The sequence below is a fragment of the Megascapheus bottae genome, chromosome 2, assembly GCF_031878675.1.
Source record: "Megascapheus bottae isolate mThoBot1 chromosome 2, mThoBot2.hap1, whole genome shotgun sequence".
NCBI classification, from domain to species: domain Eukaryota; kingdom Metazoa; phylum Chordata; class Mammalia; order Rodentia; family Geomyidae; genus Megascapheus; species Megascapheus bottae.
In genome coordinates, this window is record NC_143510.1 from 95108081 (window position 1) to 95129001 (window position 20921).

Here is a 20921-nt window from a genome sequence, read left to right on the forward strand (position 1 = left end):
GGGCTTCTCTAGAGGTGGAGCTCCCTTGTGCGTCACACACGTGTAATCTGTGGGTGGCAGGTTGCTCACGAGCTCGGACACCGTGTCACACGTAGACTGTCGGGCTGTGCCTTGAGCACACGCAGTCTCTGCCTTGTCCGTTGTACCCTGCAGTGCTGAAATATGCACAACAAACTCGGGTTTCAAGAACGTGCATTACCAGAACTATAGAAACTGTCTTTGAAAAGGAAGCTGTATAAATATATTTACATTGTGAATGTGTTTCTTGGCAAGCCCATTGTGTCTGAGGATTACAGTAAGTAAATGATATTCTAAAAATTCTTAAAAAAGAAAAGAATGAAAAAATTTCTGAACATGGTCCTGGTGGCTCATGCCTATAATCCTAGCTGAGATCTGAGGGTCACAGTTCAAAGCCAGCCTGACAGGCAAGTCCTTGAGACTCTTATCTCCAATTAGCCACCAGAAAACTGGAAGTGGTGCTGTAGCTCAAAGTGGTAGAGTGATAGCTATGAGCTAAAGAGCTCAGGAACAGCACCCAGGCCCAGAGTTCAAGCCCCATGACCGACAAAAAAAAAAAAAAATGGATCTTAGGGGAATCCGTAGACAATCAGATATCAGTACCCGGCCTCCACCGCCAGCCGTGTGGGGGGGTGGGGGGGTGGGGGGTGGGGGGGTTAGCCCGTACCCTTTCCACACTGTGTTCCTCACACTGTAATTTGTATTCACTTGACACCACACAGCACCCATTTGTGTACCTTCTTCTGTTACCAGAGAAGGTGAGCATCTCCTACTACTGACCACTTAAGACAGTGCACGACCTGGGACCATTTTCTTACTAGGTAGTTATTGACTTTAAAATGTGGGGTATTCTGGATCCTGTTCTGTGGTCAGTCATGAAAGACTGCTGATATCCTTTCCTAGTGTGTCATTTGCAAGCCACCTTAATTTTTGTGTGGTCCATTTTACCAGCTTTGAAACGTTAGGCTCCGAAGGTTTTCCTTTCACCTTATTTTCCAGTTTGTCTGGTGGAGAGTGTGGATAGCACTCCCATGTCGTCTCCCCGTGGGGACGGGTCACCAGTCTCCTCTCAGGGCTGAGATGGTTTCTTCCCCCCACTCCCTGGCTCGGCCCCAGCTTCACCTCCGTCCACCTCGGCATGACCTGCTGGGCTCTCTGCTCCACTGGCGGCTGTGCCGGATCCCATGGTCTGGATTAGTCTCACAAAGCGCCTTGATGCCTTCAACTTATCTTTTTTATCCATGGGGTTTTCATGCTATTCTTGGCCCTGTGCCTTCAATCCCAGCTTTAAAGTAGGGTTCCGTTCTGAGAGAACTGTAGATGAGAAGGGCGGGTGGGTGCTTTTATTAGGAATGGACTGAATATGTAACTTCAGATGAGAGGTGACTGGCATCATTTCCGTATTGGATCTTATCTAGTAAATTCCTCTGCTTAATTTGGTTTCCTCTGGTGTCTGAGAGAACGCTGCCCGCGCTGGGTCACAGGTGTCCTCATTGGCTGCTGTCCTGTAGCCCCAGTGAGCCCCAGGACCAGGGGTACCCGGCGCCCTGGGCTGTCACTGGCCATCGTGTCCCCTTGCCAGGCTGCAAATGAAGGCAGCTCCCCGAGGTGCAGGGCTGACCCTGGGGGCAGCACCTGCCGGGCTCCAAGGCCTGCCGGCTCATCCTCGGGCTCGGCAGCTCTGTTACCAACCCCTGCCAAGCATGTCTGGGAGGCCACAGAGTTGTCTTCTCTGAATTGGGGTGATTTGGTTTTTTTTCAAATGGCTTTGGTCCTAAGAACTGCACTTCTTGGCCTCCAGAATTCGGATCTGGAGTGAGCAACCCAGGCAGCTCGTTTAACAGAGTCTTTCAGGGGCACAGTGGAGCGACACACTGGGTTCAAAGGAGGCCCTGGCCCCAGAGCCCCACATCACCCCCCAGAAGCCATGGGAGCCCCTCCACTGTGCAGTGCCCGGGAAACTGCCCGCCTCCCCTTCCCTTTCCCCGTCGCTCGCCTGCCCCCTCCCCAGCATGGAGCGGACAGCCTCCTTGTTGGCATCTTGCTGTCCACCCCCTTTGCTGACATTTCTGCCCTGTTGGAGTGAGATGTGGATCCCAGAAAGTCCCACGCCTTGGGGACCCATCGTCCCTACAGACCTCGTGGCCCAGCCCTGGTTTGAGTTTCTGGTGGAGACAGACCAGGTGGCCCGGGAGGCCCCGGGGAACCCATGTGAGGCAGCGGGCTGGTCAAGGCTGTGCTCCTGCACCCAGCAGGCCCCGTCTCTGTCTTCATGGCGCCGGTGAGAAAGTCCTAGAACAAACCCCTGCACGCCCGAGACTCTTATCCAGAAAGACTGCCCAGGCTGGGGAAAGCGGAACCCTGGCGCCAGGTGTCCTGACTTCCTGTGCAGAGTGCAGCGTGCAGTGTGCGGGGTTAGAAGGTGGATTTTCAGCCACCCTGGAGGCTGCGGGCAGAAGGGCTCAGCAGGGAGAGAAGGGCTTGGCTAGGTCCTGTGGGGCCATTCTCAGGGACTGCTGAGCCCTGTCGAGGGTGGCAGGAAGACATGCTAGACTTGGGGTGTCAAAGCAGGGCAGACAAACACTGTGTAGTCCCCTCTGCCTCCTAAAAAATAAGGTTCTGGGTGGGCACTGGCCCGTCTCATGCTGGTCTGTGAGAGGAGGGACCACAGACTCCTGGAGCCTGCCCTGGCTTGGAGTCCGACCTGAAGTCACAGCCCCAGGGTCTGGAGGGTGCCAAGGTGGAGGGGCTTGCTGCTGACAGTGGGGATGGGATTGTAGTCCTCATTGAGGAGCTGCCAGTATCCCTGGGTGGCCTCCAAGCCCGGGGAAGGCCTGTCCCTGCCTGCCCTGCCTTGTCCTGGCCATGCACCTTGCAGCTACAGGAGCCTGGGTGAGGTCCCCCTCCCCACTTCTTTACGCATCCCCCTGGGAGTAGAGCTCTTCCTTACAAATGGTGTCTGGCAGGCTGGTTGCTTAGTCTCTGGGTGGACAGTGAGGCTATTAGCTGGATTTGTTTGGGGGCTTCTGTAAGACAACATGTGAACCTGCCAGGATCTGCTTCAACAAGTCATATCTGTCCTCTTTTCTAAAGCTCAGACACCCTTGCCTGGGTTTGCACGCCACGCACAGGAGTGCTTGGGCAGCGTGGCAGAGTCTGGTCCAGCAGAGCGATCGCCGAGTAATCAGAGCTGCTCTTTCTTAATTAGTGATTAAGACAGGGTAGTATTGAAATGATCTGAAATAAAATTTGCCAAGATGCTTCGTTTGTTGTCTCCATCAGCGCTGAATTTAGCTCCATCAGCCGTATACAAACATGGCGACTCACTGGGCTCAGCGATTCAATCTCCTCTGCACGCAGACAGCGCTGAGAAGCCGGAGCTCTGCCCCACCCGCTGGGAGAGTGGGCACTGGGCCTCCAGGGCCAGTCACAGCCCTGTCTGGCATGGCAACTGCCTTTCCACCCTCTCCACACCTCTGCCCGTGCTCAGCCTGAGGGACACGAGGAGGGGCTGGGACAGCGGCTGCCTGTGTGGCACTCTTGAATGCCGGGACTTGGCGGTGCAGAGCTTGGTGGGTGCATGTGGGTGGGAGCACCGACATGACCCGTGGGGTGGGGCAGAGTAGGTGGGTGGGGCCTGAGGCCTTCAGGGAGACGGCGGCCTTAGAGATCGGAGGGCTTCATTGTGTGGCCCAGCCCCTTCCATGTGGGGAGGAAGCAGCTACCCACTCGTGTGGCCTGTCCATCTCCCTGTAGACCCGTGGACTTGGGGGATGGTTGAGTCTGTTTTGTCTGTGACCCCACTGCTGGGGGTGGGGCAGAGATGGCAAAGACGGGGTCACAGAGACCCCAGAGCCCTTGGGGAGAGAGCACGCGTCTGTACTCGGTGTCACTGAAGGTAGTGTGAGCTGTGGCAGGTGCCCGGCCCCCTGTGGGGACTCCAGAGGAGGACGGATGGGTTTCTCTGGCTGTGCAGACAACCAGCAGATCTTCCCTACTGGGGAAGCTCGGGAGGTGGCTTGGGAGTGGGTGGCAGAGTGCCTGGCAGCACAGATGACACAGAATGGGCACCACCTCATCCCTGGGCAGCGAGATTGCTGCCCGGCGGAGGGGGAAGAGGCCAGCGGCTCTTCACCACCTCTCCAGTTCCCGCACGAAGCTGTGGAATGCTCGTGCTGCGTCCTGTGTGCTTAGATATCGCCGCGAGCTTACACCACGCAGCTGGGGCGGTCATCCATCGCAGTTACCAGGAGTGAGCTAAAGAACCACGACGGGCAGAGGTCTCCATGTCTGGTGGAGCTGGAGGACTTGTCCACGAGCCCTGCTGCCGCAGAAAGCCCCAGGGGATGCTGGCGTCATTTCTACAAACATGAGCATAAAGAGGGAGGATCAGAGACTAGAGAGCTAGAGAAATACAAGCCAAGGCAGAGAGGGGTCGGCCTTACGGACCGTCCTTACCAGGGGAGCTGCCGGGGGTTTCTTAGGCCTGCCATCTAGTTGTACTGACCTTACATGGAAGATAAGGTCTGGAGGCTTCAGAGACGGAGCTATTGCTGCCGTTGCCACCATTGCTGCTGTTGCCTTTCTTGGCCGTGAAGGTCAATGAAGATGAAAGACCACTGCCCCACCTCCCTCACCCAGGATCTCCAGTCGCAGTGCTACATTCACATGGGTCGGGAGCCCCAAGTCACACTTCTTATTTGGCTTGAAAAGTAGTTGCAAGTTGAAAGTTATTTTGAAGTACTCTGGGAGGTAATAATACCCCAAAGTCCCAGCATAGCAAAGACAGTTTTTTATTCTCAAAAAGAAAACCGTTTTTGAAAACAAGTCCCAAAGAATTCCAACAGATAAAAAGTTTCAAGAGCCCGAGTCACGGGGGCCAGAGCCAAGTGCAGAACATAGCGGCAGAAAGAGATGAGTACCAGGGAGTCGGAGTTTTATAGAGCAATCCGACATGCTCTGTGAAATGAGTCTGGTATGTTCAAAATTATTAAAAAGAAAGAAAAATACTGAATCAAAAAAAGAAAGGGGAACAATTACAGTGTGCAAGGCAAGTTTCTAACATAATGGATGAGTTAGAACTTGTGACACAGTGGGGAGATGAAAAATGAACTAGAAGAGAGATTTGAGGAAAGTTCCTTTCCCAGGGGCACAGAGGAAAATAAAATAAAGAGAGGTTGGAAGAAAAGGAGGATAATGTGGAAAAACCCTAAATCCACCTCACCCGAGTTCAATGAAAATAAAAGGAAAGACAGGCGCGGGTAGTGCTTGAGATGAGATAATGAGTGGCACTTCCCCAGAGCTGATGAAAACGTCCTTTCTTCGCACTCAAAGGACCATACTGTTTCTAGCAGAGTAACTTCCATGAGAAAGCTACAAAACATCAAGACAAAGCATTAGTAAGCAGTCAGAGCAGTTAGAAGATTTTCAAGAAGGAATCACATTAACAGCAGAGGCCAGGATACTGGGGGGTCATGGCTGAGACAACAGCTAACTTCGTATTCTATGTCTAGTAAAACCATCCCAGTGCAAGGATGAGGTAAAGATGGTGTTAGAAATTGACAGTGATAGCCAAAAGAGCCTCTCACTAAAGAACCCTTTCTAATGGTTGAGTTTTAAGGAGGGCAATGATTTCAGAAGAAAGATGCAAGAAGAAACAGACGAGATTAAAGAATAGGGCTAAAACCTCAGGCAGCCTTAGTGATAGCAAGGAACAGATGAGATCTGTCTGTGTCTTCGGTATATTGTTCACTTATGCTGCTTGGGAGAAGAAATAATGATTCATTTGTACAGTTAAATATGCACGTAAAATTTGTAGAGGAACTATTCAAATCCTTGAAACAACTCAGTAACCCCCTGATTAATTGGAGGTGGGACATTAGAATGAAAAGGGAATGTACATCAGTGTAGATGTAGACAAGAAAGAAAAATGACAGGAAAATAGGACAACTGGAAATTTGAGAATAATAAAATGCAAATTGATGTCAGTATGTCAGGAATCTATCACTGTCATCCGACTCTGTGCCATTCCATTAGGGGCCGTGTCAGTGGGGCTTGTGCTGTTTCATTACAGACCAGCTGCTTGCCACGGGCAAGCGGAAGTCAGGAAGTATTTGTGAAAATGGATTGTATTCTCCAAACATCCTTAAAGAATCAGTACCAAATCCTGATGTGATGCGCGCATCATCTTTTCTTAAAACACAAGTTACAAGGGCTGGGATCATAACCCAAGTGCTTAGCTACCATGCACGAAGCCCTGGGTTCAATTCCTCGATACAACATACTAAGAAAAAGCCAGAAGCGGTGCTGTGACTCAAGTGGCAGAGCACCAGCCTTGAGCAAAACGTGTCTAAGGACAGTGCCCAGACACTCAGTTCAAGTCCCAAGACTGGCCAAAAGGAAACAAAACAAAACAAAACACAAGTTACAGATCATTAACCAAGAAAAACTACTGGGACAGAGTTAAGATGAGCCACGTGTTTACAGATTAAAAAAAAAAAACTTATGATAAGTAGAGGTGTGATCAAATTAGATCAAAGAAAGTAGAACAGTCTCAGACATCTCCACCAATATCATTACGAAGTCACTGGGATTTAGCGAAGATAGAATATTGTTATACATTTTCAAAGCTTGGAGGACATTCCTGAGAAAGTGAGGTTGTTTTTAATAACCATATAGAAATTAAATCAGGAGTAAATAAGAAGCCCTGTCCATTCACTGGCACTGTGCAGCCATTCAAAGGCAGAAGGTCCCAAACCCCGGTCTTGTGCTGCCTCTTCTTGAACCAGGAAAAAGCGGGAGGGCAAGCACCCTGATGTTTCAGCCGGGTGCCCGCAGGTCCAGAGCGGAAAAAGCCAAGGGAATCTAGCACGTGTGCATGCTCGACTCCTGTGGGAAGTGTTAGCTACCCAGACCCAGCCACGACTGAAAAACACGACACAGTGTGAAGAGGTGGAGTTCAGCGAGGTGCCCAGGCCGTCAGCCTCTGGACCGGGTGGAATTGAGGCCAGCAATGGATCTCTCCACTGGTGCCCAGAAACTCTGCAGTGGGCTCTGATGAGGACTGGAGTAAACTGGGAATCAAAGGGAACCTTTTCTAGGTGCCTTGAATTGTCAGGGAAGTGTCAACCACAGCCAACCCTTAAAACCAGACAGGGTGGTGCTGTCGGTAGGGTAGCTGCTAGCACTAGCCAGCCCGCCTGCCCATCCAAAACTTCCCGTGTCAGAAGTCCACGCATCACCTTCCGGGTCCTGTCGGGTCCACATCGGCCTTCTGACTCCCCCATCTTCCTTTCTGTTGGTTGGGTCAAAGCCCCCAGCATCCGTTTCCTGTCCAACCCCCGGGCTGTTCTCCGGGCTCTGGTCCCAGCTCCACCTGTCCTGCCATTTGGCCCCCTGAGCTGTTTCCCCAACCTCTGGGCCTCTCTCTCCTGTGGAAGGGAGCATCCTGTTCTCTCCACGCTGCCCTGTTCTGAGAGGCTGGCGCTGCCTGTGCCCGTGCCTGTGCTGGTGCCTGTGCAGGGCGCACACCCGTCGAGCTTGCCTTTTATGATCGCTGGCATTATCCACGTGTGGGGAGAAAATGAACAGCTGCTTTTGATGCTCCCTAAAAACTGGCCTTGTATTCCCAGCCTATTTATCAGGCTGCCAGTTCTTAAAGAGAAAATGGCGCTTGTTTTAATGAGACAAGAATTTTGCAACTAAGTCATTAAGTAAAAGTGAGCAAGTCAGCCCCTCTTTGGTTCTTCCTGAACTCTGACTCGATCAACCAAGCTGCTTGGTGCTCTGAGAGTTTTACAGTTGTGCTAATGGCTCCCACATTAAATTTCCCTCTCCCTTGTTTTTTTCTTCTAGTCTGAACCTGAGGGCTTTTCTCATTTCCACTTGTACGTGTGTGCTGCTTTTCTCGTGAGATGGAGGAAAGAAATTCTAGAAGAAAGAGATTTTCAAGTAAGTAAACACCTTTTCAGAAGACCTTGAGTTGGATTTTCTGCTGGGAGAGAGGTTTGGAAATCTTCACTCACGGTGGTCTGTGGGGATGCGGTGAGAAGCCCTGCGTGTGGTCACTGCTGGCCTCCTGCTGCTGCGCTGCCCTCCCTGAGGACCCAGAGCAGGCAGCGCCCCAGGCCACCGCAGTGTGAGCCCTGTGCCCTCAGCAGCCTGACCCTGCAGAGGGAGGTGTGACCTTCACCTCCCAGAACCTTCTTCCCAGCACTCGGGCTGGGATGTGTCAGCAGCCATACTGTGGGGGAGGCACAGTCTCCACTCCCCTCTGGCCTGGCCACTTAGTGCCTGAGCCCAGGGACGTTGCTCAAACCTCTGAACAGTTTCCTTAGCAACTCAGCGGGCGAGCTGGATGTGCACCCACTCATAGGCATTGGTTTGCATCTTGCTGGGCTCTGTGTCCAGCCAGGGGACCCCAGGTGGCCCGGTCTCACCACACCCTCTCAGTGTCCTGGTTCCCAGGTGGTATCTACCTGACCTGACATGTGGACGGGAGGTCCTTCTGCCCATGTCCTCCTCACGGAGCAGGCCCAGAACTGCCCCACTGGGCTGGGCTGTGCCACAGGGCCGAGGGTCTCTCTCCTCTGTACTCACGTAGGAGAAGTCAGGTGGTCCGGCAGGCTGAGTCCTCGGTGCGGAGGCCCAGGGAGCTCTGGGGGCTGCGGTTGTCCGTCCCGTGCCTGTGTCAGGGGACTCTGAGTACCTGCACTCCCCACCTGAGCAGCCTGGGACGGGCCATGGAGCTCCACTGCCCGAGCCTCCCCCGGGGTTCTGGGAGAGCGGGGGGCTGCCCTGCCGGGGCGGCCCTGGGGTCCTGGCATCCGTGGGGCCGGCTCTGCTCTTCACCTCTGCCGCCTCTGCTACCTTGGCCGGCGTGGGCCGTACCTGACATTCTGGAGGCAGCGAGGTGGTTTCCAGGTCCGCAGCTGGCCCCTGTCCTGCCTCGGGTGCACGGTGTGTGTGCACGTGGTGGGATCCCCAGCTGGCTTGAGCTGCCGGGGCTGCCGGCCCCGGGTGTGACCACAGTTTGGGAACACAGGCCCCGGGAGACAGGCCTCGTCATGGAGTGAGGTGGGGTAAGACTCCACGGAGGTCCTGGGAAGCTCTGGAGAGCAGGGCTGGCTGGGCAGACACTGGACTGCCGGCCTACCTGCTGTACACCAGAGGGAGATGACGTGGCTCCCTCGGCACAGTGGCCACTGAGAGTAGCTGTGGCCAGTGTGGTGGCTCCCACTGTGGCCTCAAGGCTCGGCTGGCCCTGGTGGGCGGCGGGGGGATGGAGGGATACCATCGTTACTCTGTGAGCCCCTGTGCAGGGCCTGGCCGCAGGCACTGGCATGTAGGTGGCACTTGTTCTTGCTCTAAGAGTGTGGCTGGGGTCAGAGCGGGAGCCAGACCCTCCTGGAGGTGAGGACAGGAGTTTCTGGGCTCTGGAGATTGTGGACAGGGCCTTGGCGGCCAGAACACGAATCACCAAGGCTCAGGTTGCCTTCATTTTGCACGTTTTTGTTTTAGACACACAGTTCGTTTCCTATTGGGCAGGAGCCAGTGCACTGTTGTAATTAGAGGCCAAGCCTGGGCGGCTGATTAAATTGCCTTGCTGGCCTTTTCTGAGCACTGCTCACTTAATTGAAAGTAAAGAAAAGATGGGAGACAAAGCACACCAAGCAAGTGGGTTGTGGGGTGCAGGTTCTGGTGGGCGGGAGGCAAACCCTGGAGCCTGCATCGCCCTGCAGCTTGAGTGGGAAGCAGTGGGCAGGAGGTTGCAGGGGGCTCCCCCTGTTCAGAATGAATGAGTGCTTGCTGTCCTGGGGGCTGGCCGGGAGTGCTGTCAAGTGGACATGGTGTGGGGAATTGAACGAAGTGGAAAGGAAATGGGGAGAGGAAGAAGAAATTAGAGAAAGAACCACAGGAGTCCTGTTGAGCAGGGGAGTTTAGGAAAATAGTGGTGAGCTGGGAGGGGGTGGATGGGGAGGAAGACAGTTCTCGACTGCCTAGGGCTCAGGATGGGCTGTGCCCTCGTCCATGGACTCTAGGAGGACATGCTGTCCCTCGCTCTCTCCCTCCGTGCCTCCCCCTCCTTCCCTGCCTCCCGCCTCCTGGGCTAAGCACCTCACCCGTGTGCCTGGTGAAAGATGGCGCTGGTTGGGCCAGCCCTGCTGTCAGTCTCCAGAAAGGGCCCTGAAAGGTATGGATTGGAAGTGCTCCGTGAGTTTGGGGAACCCTCCATGCTTGAGAGGAGTTGGCTGTTCTGAGTCTCAGTGACAGTGGCCCTGTAGACACAGAGGAGCTGGCTGTGTGCAGCCTTCTGTGTTTAATTCATATCTGGTGGACAAGCGTGCTGTTTCCTGTGAAAACAAGAGTTTCTCTGAGGGGCCAGCATAGCATGGAGGTTTATGGACAGGTCAGCGCACTGCTGTGTGTCAGAGGCTGGTCCCAGGGCCTCCTTGCAATAAGAAACAAGTGGTATGCATGGTGGCTGGTCGTCCTGGGAGCCCAGGAGGTGGTGGAAATGCAGGCTGAGGGCCAGGGCCTGGGTTCTGGATGCCGTGTTCCATGGCCAGAGGCCACGGCTGTCTACTAGTCCTATTTCTCATGGCTGGAGGAGGACCTTCTTGTGTGGGCTTGAGGGGCGAGGCTCGCTGGGCTCTTTTGAGCCTTAGATGAAGCCTTGTGCTGTCCACAGTGGCCCAATGAGGAGGGCAGATCAAACAGGGCCAGGCAGGGTCAGCATGGCAGTTCCGGGCTGGAGGCTGACGCTGGCCTCACAGCTTTAGTCCATGTCCTCAGCACCTGCCCTGGGCCAGGCTATGTGACATCCCTACCCTCAGAGACAAGGACAGCAGAGATGGGCTAGGAGTGATGGGGCATTCCTCAGCTGTGTGTGTGGGGGGGGGGCTGTGTGCTTGGTAGGGGCCCTGGAGCAGGGCACAGGCTGGGACATGGGGAGCTGGGGAGCTGAGGTAGGGCACAGGCAGAGAAATGGGGAGATGGGGAGCTGGGACAGGGCACAGGCGGAGAGATGGGGAGATGGGGAGCTGGGGCAGGGCACAGGCAGAGAGATGGGGAGATGGGGAGCTGGGGCAGGGCACAGGCGGAGAGATGGGGAGATGGGGAGCTGGAGCAGGGCACAGGTGGGGAGATGAGGAGGTGGAGCAGGGCACAGGCGGAGAGATGGAGAGATGGGGAGATGGGGAGCTGGAGCAGGGCACAGGAGGGGAGATGGGGAGGTGGAACAGGGCACAGGAGGGGAGATGGGGAGCTGGAGCAGGGCACAGGCAGGGAGATGGGGAGCTGGGGCAGGGCATAGGCAGAGAGATGGGGAGATGGGGAGGTGGAGCAGGGCACAGGAGGGGAGATGGGGAGCTAGAACAGGGCACAGGCAGGGAGATGGGGAGGTGGAGCAGGGCACAGGAGGAGAGATGGGGAGATGGGGAGCTGGGGCAGGGCACAGGCGGGCACAGTGGTTGTTTTGCACCCCCCCACCCAACTCATTCCCAGCTCCAGGCCAGGGGTGGTGGGGATCCTGGTGGCTGCAGGTGTGTGGTGGCCGAGCCCCTACAGATCTGTCCCAGCCAGCCTGTGCCCAGGTAGGGGTCAGATGGGAGAGAACACTTAGCTACAGAGCCTTGCTGAGTCTTGTGCCGGGAAAGGGTGGTGCTTGAGGATCCGCGGCCATCTGCAGAGCCTCCGACCAGAACGCTGCCTTCGCTGTATCACCCTAATTAGTTTGAGGGTTTTCCAGGCAAACATGACAGGATTCCTCGGCTCCACTTTGGGGTGTTTGTTTTTTGAGATAAAACACAGAGAAGGAGTTGCATTGATCTTTTAATTCCTCATGCAAGTAAAAAAATAACATTTGCTTTTCTCCTATTCAGTGTGACTAATTCTCAGTGTGGCTGGCAGGGTGGCACAGACGCTAGAGACTGGCTACTGCTTCACCTGCCCCCTTGTCACTGCCCTCCCAGCAAGGGTCACCTCCTGCCACTCAGCAAGGAGTTGAGGACTCTGCTCTGCACACCCTCTCCTCAGGGGTCTCCGCCCGCTCTCTGTACCCACCGACTCCTGAAGCTAGGCTCTGCCTCCTCCATGACTCCAGTCACCACAGACCCAGACTCCCCGAGCAGACTCGAGCCCAGGCCACCTAACGCTGCTTAGCTTGTGTGTGACATAGACCATCCGCGAAGTCCTAACGCGGACTGCACAGGGTGGGGAGCCCACGAGGTCCGTGTCTCCTGAGCGGGGCCTGGTCCTGCCCCTGCCTCTCTGGCTCTGTGCTAGACCACTCGTGCCCGCTCCGGGGCTCCGTGTCTCCACCTGCCCGCCGTTGACTCTTACGGGTATCAGGGGTGGCCTGGGGAGCACAGCCATCCTGTGCTGTTGTCATCAGCGTCACTGGGCGTCCTCGTGGCTGTAGTCCAGGTTCCAGACCCGCTGGAGACAGCTGTGGGAGAGGTGGGCGAGGTGGGAGCGTGCCCTCCCACTTTGCCAGGCTTTGTCTGTCCTTAAGCTCCCAGGGGCTCTGTGCGCCCAGCCATGGCTGTCCGTCAGAGGTGCTCTGACCTCCAGGCAGCAAGGGAGGCAGCCAGGGCTGCTACCAGCAACCCAGGGCTGGCCAGAGCAGGCTTCCTGGAGAAGCCGCAGGCAGCGCAGACCACCTGCCCCTACCCTGTGCTCCTCCCCTCCCAGTGTGGGGAGGCAGCCCCCGGCCCTCCCGGGCTCAACCTCCCAGGCCTCCCCCGTTGGCCCTCCAGTATCGATTGGTATCCCTGCACGGCCCTGTTGTGTGACATGTCCTTGACTGGGTGCCTGCAGGTAGCACACAACTTGTCACCTGCAGATTTGTGGTCTGGTAGATGGCACGTCCCACTGTGTCCTCACGGGAGGAAGGTCAGGCTCTCTAAACCCACCAGGAAGGCTCCTCCGACAGAACTTGGGCCTCTGTCCCTCCTGCCGTGACCGGGACGGTTGGCACGGTGGCCCTGGGTAACCACGCAGACACAGTGAGGCAGAGTCGGAAGTGCCTGGCATTCCCCGGATTCTCAGCACAGACTTTTCCTCCAGAGCTGGCGGAGGAGGTGACAGTGGTTTCCCCTTCATACCTACAGTATCAGACTGACAGCTGCCACCCCCCGGGGCATAGCCAGACAGGGAGGCGTGGCCGCCCTGCCCACCCAGGGGACGGGGTGAGGGGGGGCATTGCACTTGGCAGCCATGCTGCCTGTGGTGCCAGCGCTGTCCCTTCCTGCCACTATCCTGTCACCACCACCACTCTGCCACATTAGAAAGTGCCATGGAGCCACCACGCTACCTCAGGGAGCAGTTCTGTCCTGCAGACCCACCGCAGCCCAGTGCATGGTGGACGTGCAGATGTGGGGTCGGGTGGCATGTGTGGATTGTGGCAAAGGACAAGCCCCGTGCTGAGCGGGGAGCCCCCTTCCGCGGGGAGCCCCCTTTGCACGGGGAGCTCCTCTCATGACGTCGGGAGCCTCTCCCTGCGCCGCAGGCTGAGCTTGCGCCAGGCTCCTCAGGCTCTGCCCTGCCTTCCCATGACCCCTGTCCCCCATGGAGCAGGGGAACCCTTTGACCTTTGTGACTCCCGTCCAGACTCAGCTGGAGGGGTCCCCAGGGGCCAGCGCCTGCGCCGTGGCTCTCCCACCTGTGGCAGGACTGAGTCTGCGCCATCTGGTCTGGTGAAGGCCCTTGCAGGACCTTGGATGCCGCCTTTATACTCACGCTCAGCGCGGGCTCAGGTCAGACGATCTGAGGCCTCGGGACAGGCCAGGGGGAAGCACCAGGGTGGTCGTACTCTAGAGCCCGGAGAGTGCACACCTCAAGCCAGTCTAGCCACACCTGAGGCCTGGTCACCCCGTGGCTGGTTCCACCCTGCATCCACAGTGCTGCCCGGAGGCCCTGGCTTCAGCCAGCTCCTGTTCCACAGCACGGAGCAGGCCTTGCTCTGCCTTCCTAAGATAGAGCGCCTCTCCCAAGGGCCGGACTGGGTCTGCACCCCCCCCCCCCCCAGACACACACACAGCGAAGGACAAGACCCGGTCGCTGACGGCCCTGGGCTGGCCCCACCCTCCTAAGCTGGGTGTTTGTGTTCAAGAATGTGTGCTACAGAGCTCCTTTCTCAGTTCTGTTTTATGTCACCAAATCATCCCATTGTAATAAACCTAATTCCTGCCAGTACATGAAAAGTAGCCTGTGAACCTGCTACAGAGTCAAATGATGTGACATGTCTTCTTCCATTATCACTCTGATTGGAATCTCACTCTAAATACCAATCTGTGATTCTGTCTGCAATCCTTCCACGTTAACATCCTTCTTAATCATTGCCTGATGACTCTGTCACTTTGGAGATGGGGCTGCAGGAACAGCAGAGACGCCTAGCAGGAAGCCCAGCAATTTAAGAAGCAGTTTGTTCTCATTGGGAGTGGTGGACATAATTTTGAGCAGAAATTGAGCTGTATATATGTAGAAGTCAATCGAACAGATCTCATCACTCACGCTGCCATGTGTGCAGAATTCATCCGTTCTTTGTGGGCGTCTCGGTTTGCTCCACTTATTTTCGATAGAACTCATTGCTGTGAAAAACGCTTGCTGTGTGACGCTCACTTCAGGAGCTGCTTGTTTACCTGAAGCTGCCCTTGCTGGAGCTGCCAGGGCCTCCCCGCCCCAGCCTTCCCCACCACAGGTCCTGGAAACCCTGTGGTCTCTCCGTTGTCCTATGATGGACGCTGCAATCTCGTGTAGTTTGTCCAGGAAGTGAAAACTCATCGCGCAGCACCTGTCCCCATGATGTGGATGTGGAGGTGGCTGGGCCGCCGGCTCCAGAGCACCAGCCTTCGTGCCAGCTGTGGCACTGGTCTGCGTGCCGTTTGATCAGATTGCAGTGCCCTGGTCTTTTCTCAGTCTTCAAAGGAGACAGGTTCTGAGCTCAGCAATCCTGAGGGATGTTGGTGAGGTTTGGGCCTATTCCTCCGTGGAATACATTGTCTTCCTTTCACACATATTTTTTTTGGCAGTCCTGGGACTTGAACTCAGGGCCCGAGCACTGTCCTTGGGCCTTCTCAAGGCTAGCACTCTACCGCTTGAGCCACAGCACCACTTCTAGCTTTTTCTGTGTATGTGGTACTGAGGAATCAGACCTAGGGCTTCATGCATGCTAGGCAAGCACTCTACCACTAGGCCCCACTGTTCTGATTTCTCTTTTCTCAGTAAGCGTCTGCACGCATACCCAGTGTGGTGCTTCTGTGTCACAGTCATCCTTTCCTAAAGGCGTCCTGCAGTCTCAGGTCCAGGTCCCTGGGAGCTGGTTCTCCCGAGCAGGGGCAGGGCACTCGCCAGCAGAGATGGAGAGAGAGGAGCTCCTGGCGCCCTGCCTCTTTCTGAAGAGCCCGGCCTGCTCTGTTGCTTGCACTCCATGGGATGGAATCGCCAGAAGGATCAGCACCTCTGCTCCTTCCTGCAGGGTGGAGCTGGCCAGAGAACTGAGGAGTGTGCAGAGGGCACTGGGGAAAATCCACTGGAATGAGTCCCACAGAGAGGACGCTGGCCTCCCGAGCCAGGCAGACAGTGTTCCATCGGGTGCTGCAGGTGCCGAGGGGCTCTAGAGGGCCAGAGGAGTCCATCCACCCCCTCAGAGGCCATGGCGTGGCCTCTGGAAGACACACAGCTCATCATCATTCACTCCTCCATTCAGAAACCACCTCGGACCACCAGCCAGCCTGTGGACAGTGTTGCTGCCCTGCCCTGCCCCGTCCCAGTGAGGAGAGGACACTGGCTGTGTCCCGTGGGCGGGGTGCGGGTCTGGGGAGAGGGGTTCTGATTAGGCTGAAGCACGGGGCACGGAGAGTCAGGAGAGGATGCAGCTGGAGCTGAGGAGCATGGTGGGCCAGCCTGCACCGGGGTGCTGGGAGAACCGCCCAGACCTCAGCACGGGCCACGGCATCTGACAGGGTGAGTCCAGGAGTGGACTGGCCCTGGAGAGGACTGGGCAGCCTGGAGCGGTGGACCCCTCCACCCCGCCCCTGGCCCACTGCTGCGGGGTGGATGGGCCCAAGGCCCCTCTTCCTCCACAAGCTCCAAGAGCAGACGTGGTCTCCTCCCTCTGCAGGGGTCTGTAGGAAGCTGCGTTCCTCCCACATGCGTCCTTCGCACCACACTCCTGAGCCGACGTGAGGACCTGCGGCCCTCGACAGTGACTCCACGGCGGGTGGCTCTGCCCGGTCCTCGGTGTGTGTCTGAATGCTGACCTTCTGGGTAGTCAGTAGTTGCACCAAGTGGTATGGCAGTGCGGAGTGACCACAGGCCGCCTGTGGTCTGTCCCTGACAGGCATGGCCAAAGTGTGGTTCCTCAAGGCAAGTCACATGAAAGGGAGCTGCCATCTAGAGTCTGAACAAGAAAGGGACCAGAGGCAGGCATAGGCCCAGAGGGAGGACTGCCCACCAGGACAAGAACTGGGCTCAAGCCTTGGAGACAGACTGGGCTGACACGAGCGTGGCCTGGAGAAGGAGAGCAGGCCTCCGGGGCCTGTTCCTGCCTGGCGCTGTGCTCTGCTGGGAGGCCCAGAGAGGCCCCGCCAGGTGGGCACTGTAGCCAGCAGACTTTTTCTCCTGGGCATGCCAGGAAAAAGGTTCATGAAGGATCTTCGTTCTGTAGCACTCTAGGTGGGCAAAACCATGTCCCAGCAGAGCCAGGACAGCACCCAGTGGACACCGCCGGGCCCCCTTCTGCAGGTGACCTCCACGCCAGGAAGCTGTCACCAGCCCAGGACCTGGAGAAGAGTTACCTTCCAGCCTGCACACCTTTGCAGAACGTTCCAGAAGATGTAAAACAAAGGCAGGCGGGAAGAGCGACCACAGGAGGGAGGATCCGGTGCCTCTTCCACAGGAAGACATGGATGAGACCGTGGAAGGCCCTGAGAGAGGGCACATGTTTCCCAGGGGAGCTGGGGACCCTGCAGCGCCGGGGCCTCACAGCTCTGTGAGCTGGGAGGGCCAGGACGGAACTGGGACAGGGCTAGGGGCTTGTTCTTCTCTATCCCTTGCTCCACCTCTCCTCTCCTGCAGGTTCTTCTCCTGGCCTCTCTTCTTGAAGGGAGGGTAGCTCCCCCTGGGCCGCTCCGAGTCCCTCTGGGCCGTTCTCCCAGTCCCTGTCCCAGGCTCCCTCTTTCAGGGCCTGTCTTCTGGGCCCCTCTCCTGGGGGTCCTCTGTCCACTTATCTCTGCAGCCGGCTGCTGGTGCTGTCTGAGCTGACACCCCTGCCCGCCATCTCCGGGCTCTTGTCCCCACCAGCTGCAGGTTCTGGGAGAGTGGTGAGTGAGGCAGAGTGCTGCAGGCCAGGCTTCTCATGAGCCAGCTTGTGATTGGTGGGTCCCCACTTCCTGTCCCTGTGTAAATCACAGGGAGGAAGCCGCCTCCTTCTGGAGTGCTGTGGCCTGAGCTGGGGGGGGGGAGTGTCCAGTGACCTGGTGGGGACAGATGGTGACGGGACCTGAAGTGCCCAGAGCCCGCGGGGATGGACACGACCCAGGTCTCTTTGGTGCCCACACCTACTCTGTGGCAGGGGCGTGGCTCCATTTATCTCCCTCTAAAAATAGGAACTTAGACGTCTAGCCCAGCGGTCAGTGTTCACCAAACTCGGCAGAAGCCGTGCTGCCGCGTGCGCAGACCTGGGCAGCCACTCCCACGGGCCAGGCTGGCACTCGGCCGGCACCCAGGGGGGCCGCTGCCATGTTTCCCTTAGAGAAGAATTGCTGAGGAGTGGGCTGCCCGGTGCAGGGCTTGCCTGTCCACACGGGGGCCTGGCTCCTTTCACAGCCCCAAGCCAGCATTCTTGGAAGAGGGGCCCACACGCCTGTTCTACTGGCCCCAGGCCCACAACAAGCCCTCCTGAGAGGCCCCGGGCCCCATGACGGGGTAGCCGTGTTGGGCGACTCCTGTGCCCTGTGCTCCAGCTGGGAAGGATTCCGTGCATGCTCTTCTCCACTCCCAAGGAGACGTGGAAGCTGACCTTTCCAGACCTCAGCCACGCCACACGTCTCTCCACCTGGCTTCCCAGACAGCAGGAAATCAATGTGAGAACACAGACTTGGGCAGCTCAGAAAATTTAATAACTTTTGCAATGTATATAACAAGGAAAAATGTCATTCTGCAAGGCAGTCTATGAAATCCACTTGAATTTCACCACACCTGGAAACAGAGCCCTCAGTGTGTGGCCTGCTCCGATGTCTCAGCTTCTTCGTAGCCCATGAGGGGCTGGGGCAGAGCCGTGGCTGGACCAGAGACAGCCGAGGCTGGGCTGCTGCTGGGGTGTGGAGGTGACCTGGCCTGAAGGTGACTTCTCAGGTTAGGAGCTGGTATGCTCTAACTCCTGGCCTCCCTGGGACTCTCTGAGGGCTGCGGGGGGAGTCGGGCTCGGAGCTGCCTGTGCCCTCCGTGTGAGCCACCTTCGTCCCTGTCCTGCCCAAGCACCACCACGCAGCAGGAGCCTGCTCACGAAGAGGCAGCCTCTGGTGCCTGGGCATGCACGCGAAGCGCCCTGCGTGTGGGTCAGCTGTGCTGAGATGAAAGCGAAGCTGGCTTGGTTGTCAGCTCATGCTTTCAGTTCCAGATGCTGCTGCTGTTTTCTTCAGAAATAAGGAACTGATTTCTAGGGTGTGCGTGTCCCCACGCCCTCGGGGGCTGCGTGGAGACGGATCTGTCGAGGCGCCTTCTCCGATTGCCACCCTCGGAGGACCTCAGCCACCGTCCGGGCCTGGCCCACTGTCACTGCCCTTCTATTTTTAGTGCTACTTTGGTCCCGAACTTGACAAGATTTTCAGACTAATAACTGGATTGTCAAAGAAGTCACCTGTCAGATCCGCAGCCTCTGCGGGGGCGGGGGGGGCGGTAGGGAAGCAGCCTCCGTGCCTCACGCAGCGTGAGGGTCACGGCTCCTCCTGCAGGATGCAGAGTGGCAGGTTGGTGGCAAGGACTTGTGACATGTGAAGGCCCCAGCGGCCCCACCCTGGAGATCGCCCGGGACTCTGGGCACTGTGCTGGCTGAGCTGTGTGTTCTGGGGGGAAGCAGGCCTCGAGGTGGGCGAATTCTGACCCCCAGCAGAGCATCCACCTCTGCTCCCTCTCCTGTCTCCACTGCCCGCCTTATCTGCACAGCTGGACCTGCAGTGAGCACCAGGACAGGGCTCTCTGCCGCGCCCCCCCCCCCCCCGGAAGGTGGGCAGGGCAGGGCGGAGAGGTGGAGGCAGCGTGGGCCTCCCTCTGTTTCTCCTCATCCTCATCCCCTCCTGGGGGCATTGCTCTGCTCAGTAGGCAGGTGACAGTGTCACTGGGTGGGTGGTGTGCGTCTCCCCCTCGGGCCAGCTGTGACATTGCCCACCTCCTCCTCCCTAGCCACGGTGTGGGGGTCCTGAAGTCCCACCAGCCCCCTGCCTGTGCCTGTGCGTGAGCAGGGTCTGCCCGTGGGGCACAAGGTCAGGAAGCTGCCTGACCCAGGGCACAGGCGATGTGGGACCCCGTGGCTTCACTCGGGGCCAAGGAAGCCAGAGCTCCCTGGGGAGGCTCCAGGGCTCCTCTTCCCGAGAGCTGCTGTGTCGCGGTGCTCTTCTCCGTGTCCGTCGTAGACCGCCAGGCGTGGAGCCTCTGCCCAGCACACACAGCTGGCCGCACGCTCACGTGCTGCCCACGGCACACACTTTACACAGCACGCGCGTACCACACACGCCACCGCCCTGCTACATGTATCCCCCACGCCACACAGGGCGCAGCCGCGCACATGCCCCACACACCGCCTGAGGAGGGCCGAGGCCTTTCTTCCCCTCGGCAGCTGCCCGTCCCAGGTCAGGACCCGATCACCGGCCCTCACACCCGTGCCCCAGTGTACTGTGGGCATGGGGCAGCTGTGATTGGGAGCAGAGGCAGGGGTGGGCACAGGTCCACAAGAGCCGACGGAGTGTCCTGCGTTGCTGTCTCACCGTCGCTCTGTCTTGCAGACCAGGCCCTGCAGGCCGCTTTTCTGCAGGCGTCCCTTGGTGTCTGCGTGCCACGCCTGGACAGGAGGGACTCTGCTGGCAGCACTGCCCTGAAGGTGCCCAGTGGGGTCCCTCAGGACCAGGCCCTGCGTTTTCACAGACTCACAGACGGCTCTGGTCGGCAGGTGTGGAGCATGTGACGAGCTCTGAGCCAGAGTCCCCTGTGGCCCACGTGCCCTGTGCTGGACTATAGAGTGGCTCCTGGCCCGTGGGCCCGGGGAAGTTCCCCACACTGCAGCCCCGGCTTGCCCTGCCTCCCCCACAGCCTCCCCCGCTGCCTTGTCCCCTCTCCCTGTCCTCCTTGGACCCTGTGCAGGCATGAAGTGTCAAATACATGGCGCCGTGCCACCGCTTTGTTATCTAGAGGTGTGCAAGATCTGAGACTTGCCCTCATTGACACGGCCCTGCTCGCTTCCTGTTTATTCTGCGTCCCAGCACTGGGCCCAGAGCCCCCGGGGGCTGGGGCTGCCAGGGGCTGGCATGTCCCACAGGAAGTTCCATGGTGAGGCACACAGCCCCAGGCAGCGCTCCCCCTCCCTCAGGCACCCCACTTTTCCCTGACAGCCCCTCAGCCCCCAGAGGTAGAAATGGGGACCTCTAGGTGCTGGGATGTGAGGACATAGTTTACCTACAGCCGCCACAGGCCAGCTGCAGCCGAGGACCCTGGATGACTAGAAAGGGCGTCAGGGAGGGGCCTGGGGGAGGAGGTCTCTGGGGGAGGGGCCACCGAGGTGGCAGGCCCAGCTGGGCTGTGCCCGTGGGTGACCTGGGATACTCGTTGTGGTGATGGTAGATCTGGGTGCGGTCCTGGGGTCTGGACCTCCAGGTCAGAGTCCAGTCCTGCCTATGCTCTGCCCACTC

General features: G+C 57.7%; 1 protein-coding gene across 2 annotated transcripts in view; it reads left to right on the forward strand.

The window, feature by feature from the left end:
* Tbc1d22a (TBC1 domain family member 22A) overlaps window positions 1-20921 on the forward strand; it is a 266527-nt gene that overhangs the window by 237091 nt on the left and 8515 nt on the right. For both annotated transcript variants that reach the window (XM_090328902.1, XM_090328903.1), the window contains exon 12: window positions 7873-7968. In XM_090328902.1, coding sequence (XP_090185028.1) covers window positions 7873-7968 — 96 coding nt within the window. The remainder of the gene's footprint in view (window positions 1-7872; window positions 7969-20921) is intronic.